The sequence below is a fragment of the Phaethon aethereus genome (genome assembly GCF_964289735.1).
Source record: "Phaethon aethereus genome assembly, chromosome: 3".
NCBI lineage: Eukaryota > Metazoa > Chordata > Aves > Phaethontiformes > Phaethontidae > Phaethon > Phaethon aethereus.
The window spans coordinates 55002197-55012665 of NC_138576.1; the positions used below are offsets into that span (position 1 = coordinate 55002197).

At 38.9% G+C, this 10469-nt stretch overlaps 1 protein-coding gene across 1 annotated transcript; it reads right to left on the reverse strand.

The window, feature by feature from the left end:
• Positions 1–1380: 1380 nt before the first annotated feature.
• Positions 1381–7283, reverse strand: HS3ST5 (heparan sulfate-glucosamine 3-sulfotransferase 5; the record flags this gene model as incomplete). Its single annotated transcript, XM_081997880.1, has 2 exons — positions 6931–7283; positions 1381–2311 (listed from the first exon to the last, which is right to left on the reverse strand). The coding sequence occupies exons 1-2, from the start codon at positions 7035–7037 to the stop codon at positions 1381–1383; spliced, it is 1038 nt and encodes a 345-aa protein (XP_081854006.1). The 5' UTR covers positions 7038–7283.
• Positions 7284–10469: the final 3186 nt, after the last annotated feature.

Sequence of the window (10469 nt, forward strand, 5' to 3'; positions counted from 1 at the left end):
ATGAAAATACTCATTTCCTGAGCTAATTTCTTGTCACTTACTGAATGGAAACATGAGCTCCCAGTTTATACCAGTGATAACACCACTGCGGTTGGCTGTTTGGAGCAGGTGCATATGCTACCAGATAAAAGCAGAGGTAGCACAACTGTTTTCTTTGACTTCTGAAACATCACCAGCTTTTGGTGATGAAATCTCTGTAACTCTGCTTCTGGTCTTGTTTGTCTGTCTGTCATTTTTGTTTTAATGGCGGCTCTGCTTTTTTGATATACCTGGTTCCAGTAAGCTTTTACAGTCATTCCTTACCCTCATGGGCTACTGCAACTGAATTAATTATAGCAAAGTGCTGCAACAGAACAGCAATAATGTTCTTTGAGGTGTGCATTACACCAGATTCCCAGATGGATGAGTTTTTTAATAAGCTCAGCTTCACCGCATGTATCAGTTTTCTCAACTGTCTAGAAACCAAGTTGACATGTGCAGCTCGCTCTCTCACACTCATGCACATGATCTCTCTGGGCTAGGAGACCACATTGATGCACATCAAGCAAAGGTGAAAAGCTGTTGCACATATAGGTAATTTTAATCCATTCCATTTTTAAATACCACAATAAATTTAATTTTCACAATAAATTAAATAGCCATATTCAGTTTACAAAATAGAATTACTTAGTGTGAAACCAGTATTTACAAACATTGTACACTATGTACATGATGTTTAGCTTTGTTGACACACAGGCATAGAAGAAAAAATTATTTGACCTTGTTTTGACACATGATTGACATGCTACAAGTGACACTATGGTCCATACAATAAAACAATAGTGCAACTCACCACAGGAACTCTGAAACGATGTAGTTTGTATGAGATAAAATACTAATTTCAAATAATAAGAAAATAGTACTATCCACTCTCATTGTAAAAATTCAGCACTGTATTTAAAGTGTCAGTATTCCTTTAGCAATATACATACCAAATATAGCCTGCAGATTATGCTTTCTCACAGCTTCACAGACTTCTGACATGAATTTTTATGGCATAAACTAACGTTCTGCTTAGATCAATAAGTATGTCACATAAACACTTCACTAAGCAAGAGGAACGCTGACCCTTTTAATGGTGTCTGACTTTATTTCCCTAAATACCTCCTTTCCCTTTATTATCATATCTTAAAAGATGCAACTATATTGACAGTAAATTTATGTTAGTTACTACTCTGTAGAAAAAATTGATCCCACTGTATATTTGGTCACACACTGCATATGTACACGTATGCATGACAAAAAGTTACTCTGATAGTCGTGTATATGAAAAGTGCATATTTTAGCAGAGACATTTACTGCATGTCTCAGGTGCAACAGAAAGTGTTGTTGAAGTTTAGTTTAGGGCCAGTTAAATGTCCTCCCAGTGATCTGGTAAAATTTTTGATTAAAGGGATGAAAGAACTTGCGCAATTTGGTAATGACAGAGGTATCCACCTCTGGATGGATGCGTCCCTTGCTACCCGCCAGGCACTTGTTAAAGACAATGTTAAATCGCAAGCAGTAAAACCCTCTGGTGGCATTGAAGTATAAATTGTACTGACTTATCCTTGGAGGAAGATTTAGGAACTTCTCAACCAGCTGGAGTTCTGGCAGCGGTTCTGTGATGAGCCGGTCTCCATCCACGATATGAAACTGCTCGATTGGGAAGTATTTTAACCATCTCTCTAGATGTTTTGTGTAGATGCTGGTTCTCACCGCCTTATACTTAGTGTTCACTTCGCAGGTATTAGGATCGATAGCCAGCTTCTCAAATTTGTAGTAAGTTTTGTTCTTTCTTTCCTTACCTTCCAGCACCTGAGTGTAATCAGAAATAGCTCTTGTGGTAGGTTCCCTGACAATGATCAATAACTTGATAGATGAGTTCATTTTGTAAATCCTTTCAGGTACTTCCTCAGTGATAAAATACGCAGGGCTTTTCTCAATTGTTATTTGATGAGGGTAAGAAAAAGGCATTTTTTTCCGGTACCACTCAATTCCCTTGGCATAGTTCTCATCATTGTCAAAGAAGTGAATCTCTTGAGAAGCTTTGACCACTGCGGGGTGAAGGTTCAGCATCTCCAGCAGTGCTCGGGTGCCTCCTTTCCGCACCCCAATGATAATGGCCTTGGGAAGCTGCTGAACCAGATTGTGCAGTCGTATTTGTTCCTTGGTGGCATTGCCCTTTCGGAACTCGTGGAGCAGCCCTCGCTTGAACTGCAGAGCTCGCAGCGGAATTTCGTCCTGGCCGCGCGGTCCAAATCGACCATCGATGGGGCAGAGGGGCTGTAGTCTGCAAGGAAAATAACAGGTATTTGTAAAAAGGGGAAATCTCTTAAGGCAATTTTTCTATATAAGGCAATCACGCTCTTGGAAACCTTTTTCAATGTAATGTCATGTGCCCATCTTTCAAATTTTATTTTACGCTGCCAGTGATTAAATTGTTTGCAAATTGTTTGATTATTTATTCTGGTATTTTGCTGCGATTTAGCTGAGTAACTCCTAACTCCAATCTTCTGCTCTTTGCAAGCATAGGCACTATGATTACTGTTCTTGGGGCTTCTTGAACCTTGCCACACCTCCCACATTCCTCATTATTTTGTGATTGCTTTGGCAGTTTTTTAGTCATTCTAAGATGAATTTTATTTGGTCATTTTGATCTGAAAATCCAGTTCATTTAAGTCATCTCTTTCCAACACTTTTCCTGTTCTAGCCTGAATTCTTTCCTGTGCTTCCCATTGTGTTGACTTTATTAGCTGCTGATCCAGAGTTGACCTTTTTAGTGAAGAGGAGCAAAAGGGGTGAAAAGCAGCTTTCTAGGCATCACCTTTCAATATTTACCCTCCTTTTCACAAGATGCCCAGTATTTTCCCTGTGAATCAGAATCAGAAAGACCAAGGTTCTGAATCAGACATGATTAGCAAGGCAGAGAAAGAACAGCAAAAAAAGTTTTTAAAAATGCATTTATTCCATCATTACATCAATTATTTTCTTATCATTGCTTACGTATCCTCCCACCAAACCTCATTTTATGCCTACTGTTTCTTCTTTTGCCTCTGCATTTTTGTGCTATTCTTTTCTATTCACATGTAATTATTTCACTTGTTTTCCACTTTTCTAATGCTTCTTTTTCATATTTGATGTCACTGAATGCAAGAAATGATTCAGTAAGAAAAATGATAAAATTTTGCTACTACAGAACCTTGAATAAGCCCTCCCCTCCACTCCCAAATCAATACTTTGGTCATTATACAGGTCAATATTGCACTGAAGACTAAATTGGTGTGTAGAGAGAGCTTCCAAAGTCCTACAGAATAATATCATTAATAATTTTGTGGAGCCATGCCCTCCAAAATTAAGGATGTGTAAGAACAAAGGTTGCCTAGGCAATTTTAATATGAGCTCACTGTGCTTATACATTATGATACAGTTTTTAAATTACACGGCCACATGCTATTATTTTTCACAGGACCCCTGCCTCAGACAGTATACCAGATGGGCAATGCTCATTAATAGCTGTTTAGGTATTCAGTATTTATTCTGGTTTCTCAGCATGTGGCCCCTCACTCATTTACTGTATATTATTCAAACCCTGCTTTCAGGACAGAATTATTTATTTCTTTATGGCTTTTCCATTCATCACTGCTTGTTGGAGTCTCTAATTTGACACTGATGCTCAGACAATGGATGGTTGGGACAAAGTAAGTTTGATGCCCCTGGCTGACCCACTAGCTGTTTCCTTGATTATCCAGATGCTGAGAGATGTAGCCCCTCCAGACAGAGCTGAAGAAACAACCCAGATGACATTGCTGTGTTTACATGAGCTCTAGCTCAATCCTGTAGACTAATTAGAAGGTGTGATGAGAAGTGAGTTCCTGTTGTTCCTCTTCTCAAGTTTCTAGTCTCTTCTTTTCCTTTGCTGTCTGCCATCTACTGAATAAGAGCCTGGCTTGGTGGCAAAGACTGAATCACTGAAACGCTGATGCAAACCTCCCAATTAAAAAAAAAAAACACACAAAACCAAACAAGCAGAAAGCAATGTCTTGACTTGACAGTAGTACAATTTGGTCAGACTGGGGCTGGTAAGACAGTCTTTCTGCAGCACTGAGGCGGCAGTTAAAAGCAGAAGAAACAGAAGCTGCGGTTGCTATCTCTGTTCTTCTCTTCCCTCTCCTTCTGTGTATTTGTTATTTGTTTTCAAGCAAAAAGGATTCCACAACAGCAGTTCCAGGCCCATCAACTAATTTTATCTCTTTTGCACAAAAAGACAGTTAGTGCTGCTTTCCGTGTAACACAACAGCTTGTTAAACAGGGTGGCTTCCTTTAAAAGTAAATAAATACTCAAGATATCCTCTAGCCTAAGGGAAAAGATTGGATGTTGTTAAAAGTCCTTCCTCAACACTTTACATTTAGGTTTTTTTACTCTTTTCTCTTTCTTCTCCTCTCTCTAAACATTAAAAAACATCATTTAAAAGATCTTGGCAGTGGTGATATTTAGGCAACTGTCAGATCTTGGTAGTTGAATGCCCAGATGTAACTATTTACTATTATATCACAACATGTTAATATTTTTTATTTTCTGAGTCATTTTTTCCATTAAAATAACAAAGCTCTTTGCAAAGAAATAGTATATGACATTTATTACATCACTGAAGTTGCTCTCCCAAAACCGTCAATTGCCCAAACTGCTACAGTAAAACTCCACAAATATTCTTCTTGAGAAAACCCACCATAGAGCAACTCATCTGTATTTTTGACAAATTTCAAAACAGCTGAAATAAGGTTGGACAATCTTAATGACAAGTGCTGTCTCTCCTGATTCAGAATACTTGCTAATTGCTTTCTAATGTAGGTGTCATGGTGGCAAAAGATTATGAGCCTGGTTCCAGCAGGAGCAGTTCAGAACATTGAAATCAGGTGCGGAGGCTCCCCGAACTGCCAATGAGAGTCAGGCAACAAAAAGACTGATCCAGATCTTCTCAAAATTGCCAGGCACAGAATCTGTTTGAGCTTCCACATGCAAAGTAACTCCATGCACTCAGGATCTGAAGGATGGTGGCCTCCCCTGGAGGGAAGTGCTCAACTCATCTGACTTTGTGACTCAATGAATCAGATAAGCTAGTGGTAATTTCCCTTCGGGCCTAAGAAAACTCAAAACATTCCCGTTGAAGAGCCTAATCTGAGGCTATTAAATGCAGGCCATCCCCAGCTCTCTTGTTCAAATTGGATCAGCATAAATTAAGCATAAATGAATCTGGATTTCTTCCTGAACAATCAGTTCAGACTAATTATTACAAAGTCTATTGAAGCCACTCAATGTCCTTTTACTGACAGATACAACAAGTTTGGATTGTGCCCTAGTGCTGAGGCAGATGAACGTTTCCAGTTAATTCATCTGTGTCTCATCCTTTCTAGCGCTTCCTTCTCTCTCTCTTTCGTAACCAGTCCAAATAAAGGGCTGCTTTTTAGCAGTGTGGTATTTTTCACACTGGGTAATGCAAAAGACTGAAACTGAATTTTACTGCCATTGGCAACTCTAGATATGAAACCAGTGGAATGCACTGCTGCAGGAGGTCAGCGAGTCAAATACTGTGGCGAGATAATTTTATAGCCATCAGTAAATTCTGTAGATGTGCAAGCATAGATAATAGCATAAGGTTAATTAGATTTCATGCCTCTAAGCATAAAATATACTTTTGCAAGGACCAGTAAAGAATTCTGCCTCCGTTTACACAATCATATTAGTCTCAGTGGAGTTTTCACCTCTGAAGCATCAGAGATGCTTTGACCACCAGGGGAAAGAAGATATAAATTCTGGGGCTTCATTTGCAATGCACTTGGTCCTAGCTGAGTACAGCCTCCGTCTTCTTCTGGAGTGGATTTAAGTAGATGAAGAAGGCACGCAGTGACCTCAGATGGAGCTCAACATTACCTAGCAAAAGGCACTAGGTAACTCTTTCCATGCACTGCATATTCACACAGCATTGTGTCACAATTTTGAACTCAACTAATATTTTCCATCATTTAAAAGAAGAGGGCTAATAGAACATTAGCACAGGCCAGCTGTCTACCAGCTTCTGGAAATCTCGAAGTCTCATTTCATCCATTCTTTTGAAACAGCTTTTTTTATTCTATCTTCGTGTAGCACCTACCAGAGCAATCCCAGGCCATTTTGAACGTGACAGAAGCAGCAGTGTCAGTGCAGGTAGCACTACTGTTGCACTGTCAATAATCAGTCAAAACTCAGCCTGGTCAAAAGTACCAAATAATGTTTGATTTCCTCAGTTGGATTTTATACTGCTCTCCAGGAAAACATTTGCAGAGAAAATCCATCCACTTAGCACATTCAGCTCCAGAAAATACTGGTTAATTAACATAGTTAAAATTCTCAAACCCTGAAGCCATCTTTCAAGTGAAATAGTATTCAAAACTTGATGAGCTACTCTGCAGGCTCATACTTAATTTTAACTACCACTGTAGCACATTAATTGCTTGCTCATAAATTTAGAAAAGACCATATATAAATACATCATAACTGTTTTGCTGAAACTAGAGGTCAACACACAGATGCACACAGACAAAAATGAGCTACTGTAATGACATTTTTACTGGATGCTGTTTTATTTCTTCTCTGAAAACAAGTGCCAATGTGCTCAGAATACAAATAGACAGACAGAAATACTTTGACAGGGATGACCCGCAACTCTGTTTTCCTACTCTCTTCTCCAAATGGGAGGAAAGAAAAATGAAAACCACGACTAGAATAGACAGTCCTTCTGTCTTCCTATACATGAATAGACACCAAAACAAAACAAAAAAAAAAAAAGAAAAAAAGAAGCCAGACTCTTGAAGCAAAAACTCAGACAATCTGAGCCCATTTATAACTGAGGGAGCAGCTACTTAACGACTTACCTATCCAAGCTCCCAACTCTGGCAACTAGATATAGGAGACTTCCAATAGCAAGGCTGCCTAGCACAAAGAGCTTCTGTCTCAGCAACGCCTGCTGTTTGAATAGCATGGCCCTCCATCAATCTTCAGGACTTCTTCAGTCTGCAGAGACAAGAACACATAAAACACTCATCAGAAAGCAATATGCAGGGTAAAGTTTAATCAATTGTTGCAAGTGATTAAGCCACAACTGCAAAATCTTTTTAAACTTCAAAATAAGGAGTTAAAACTTTATTGTTTGCTACTGTTTTTCTGTCCCACATGGTAACTCCAGGCAACGTATCTGGGATAGGGTGATAATTCTGGAAGTGACAGTTCAGCTACACCCACCATTACTAGGGCTGTCTGATAGCCACACTGTGGGTCTTGATTATGTAGAGACTTTTATTTGTAATAGGATCTCTTGTTAGGTAAATATGTTTAGACTTTAAGCCTTTCAGAATTAGCCTGGGCTAGATTTCAACAAAGATTTAAATGCTGTGCTGCCAGCAGTAACCACGAGTTAGGCTTGCGGGTCCTGTGCACACAGTGTATGGGGGCACATTTACTGTGTCACTATTATTATTAGAGTGTAAGCTGGAGATAAATATAAAACAGTGTATTTCCTGATCTGTGCCAGCAAGCCCATGGTGACAGACCAAGCATGTAGCTTGGGTGAGTACAATGATGATTTAGTGACACCAGCATATCCTATTAGTTCTCCCTGTGCTGGGCATCAGCTTGAGCTGTTCTGTGGAGAACCTCAGCTGCCTGACACCAGCCTTGGCTGCCACCTCAAGACCCAATGGGACACAAACTGGCATCCTTGAACTGAGCATGCTTGTATTCCCAGATTTCAGCAACATCAAAGCATAGACTTAAATTTCCTTTTCTGATGTGCTCCAGAGGCCATCTAAAGCCCATAAATGAGCTTTGTTTCAAATACTTTAGATATGAAGCAAGCAGGAGTCAAAAGATGTGACCTTGTGCCAAGAAGATTCAAACAGAATAACCAGGAGGTCTTCAGGGAAGGTAGAAGGAAATGCTGAGTAAAACTGTCTTTAGCCTGACTCTTCCCTAGGCATGAGGTTTGTGTTCGGGATTGCAGACCTGTTTAGGAGACCCAGAGCTGCATGCCTAATACCTTCGTACAAGAACTGAGGAGAAACACCAGCCCCTCCTTTCAGAGCACAGCCAAAGATGATGTGGTTCTTCACTCTGTACCAGTCCTGGGCTTTCTTATACATATACAGGAGAATTAAGTTCAAATCTTCTCACTGACTGAGGTGTCAGTAAAGCTGTAAAGCTGTGATTGTCTACCTACCAAATGAATGCTTTAATCAACAGTTTGATCCTCTTGATACAAAAGGACTGGAATCACTTGATACATAGACTGGAATCACCTGCACTATTCATCCATAGTCTCACTCCCTCAGCCAAGTAACGTTTAATATATTACAGAGTACCTTCAATATAAACTGCTTTTTTTCTGAATTTTGAGTGGACTTACTTTGAACAATTTTTTATGGGAAGTTTCTTGTGTTTTACTACTAGAAAAGCTCCTTTTGAAGCTCACTTTCTTCTTTTCCAGCCTTAGGATTTGCATCAAGCAAGACTGGGATAGATTATTATAAGCATATGACTATATACAGAAGCAGAATGGGTAGTGAGAGTGCGAGGTTTGACTGGCCACTGTTAAACGGAGCCTGCAAATGTTTCCTTGTCCTGTCCATACTGTTAATTTTTTGGCCCAGAAAGCTCTCATCAGACTACAAGATACAGTTTGGGAGCTACTACAAGCCAGGGTTCGTTCCCAATAGACAGCATGCATGAATCCTGCCTGCCTTAGTGGTGGCTGAGTTTAATGTTATCAGTGCAGGTCACTCCATAGTGGTTGTCTTCAAGAGTGGTAGAATAATCATTCCCAAGCACATTTATCTTACTGCTATAGAGAAAGCCTTTGTAAGACCAGCCCATCATCTCTTGATAAAAGAGCCATGCAACATTGAAGCTGTGAGTCTGACTGAGTCTCTAACACACTTCTTGCGTGCTAATAATAATAGTAACTCCTTAGACAGCCAGGTCATAGCTCAGGATAACCTATCATACAGGATAACGTATCATACAGAATATATTGCTTTTTACATAGATAAAAGCAACTTTATAATAAGAATTCTTAGATAAGATCCTTATTGCAGCAAGAATCATATAAAACACAGAGTAAAAGGAGTTTTCAATGCAAATACAGAGACATAAAAAGTATTATCATTCTTTAAAAAATAAATGAGGAACAGAGGTACAGAGAGATTAAGTGATTTGCTCAAGGTCACAGAGAAAACCTGTAGCAACAGTGGGATTCAGTGTGAAATGTCCAATCTAGGGAATTCTGTGAATTCCAATCTAGTGCCTTAACTACATGATAAACTTTTGCCTTTTTTGTAGTATACTTTTTCTTAACATGGAAAAATTCAAATGAGGAATTCTAGACAGTGAGCAAGGCAGAAACCCCATAGCTGAAGCTTAATTAAGAAAAATGCACAGATACTGTATCTCTATGTTGTTATGCTACTGCTAATTACTCTTTTAATTAAGTTATTTAATTAAAAAAGAGGAAAGAGAAGGACATGATGACTATGATGATGATAGCACATTTTCATAGGTTTCCAGTTTTAAAATCCTTCAGTGCTGCTTTCTCTAAATAAAAACTTCATTTCAGTGTTACAGCAGTTGGTTCTGAACTTCATCTCTCAGAAAACATATACATATGCATCCCTTCATACATGAAACTGAAGTGCTGTCCACATGTTCTCCCTTATACAGGCTCTTAGATCCCAGGTAAGTCCTACCTGCAGGCCTCACTAAGGCTGTGGAGGTCATCAGGCCATAATGAAATCAAATTAATGACAAGCTGTTTCCTGAAATAGATTCCACAAGGTCTCATGACCTCAATATTCATGTTTGCAATGAGATTCAATGCAAAAAAAACAACCAACCAAAAAAATCGAAATGAGTTCCATTTGCTTTGTGTTTGCATGTACCTGAGCACAGAAAACTTTTCCACAGAATGACAAGTACTAAACACCCACTAGAAGTGCAAATATAACATTATTTATTTGCTTGTTTCATTATTATTGTTTCAACATCTAATTTAAAGTCCATGGAAGGAGTTTTATTCCAGAGAGATTGTGACCTCTATAATGCTTTCCTCAGATGTTAGTTTTGTTCATGAAAAAAAATGTAGGGAAATAATATCTTGGCTTAGAAAAGGCTACATCTCGCAATGGCTGTACTGAGATAGCTCTACATGACAGAGGAGAGGACTGAAGAAACACTTCTGTTTAAGCCATGAAGTTAGTACAACCAGAATGCAATTAAGGTGAAGGTCCCTAAGGCAGAAATGTTGCTGGAGACTAACATGGCAACACTTCAATGAAATGGAAAGAAGAAATGAAAAAGAAGAAATGAAAATTCTGAGACACATTATACGCTGTACAAAGCTCTCTATAAGGAATGCATACTTTTA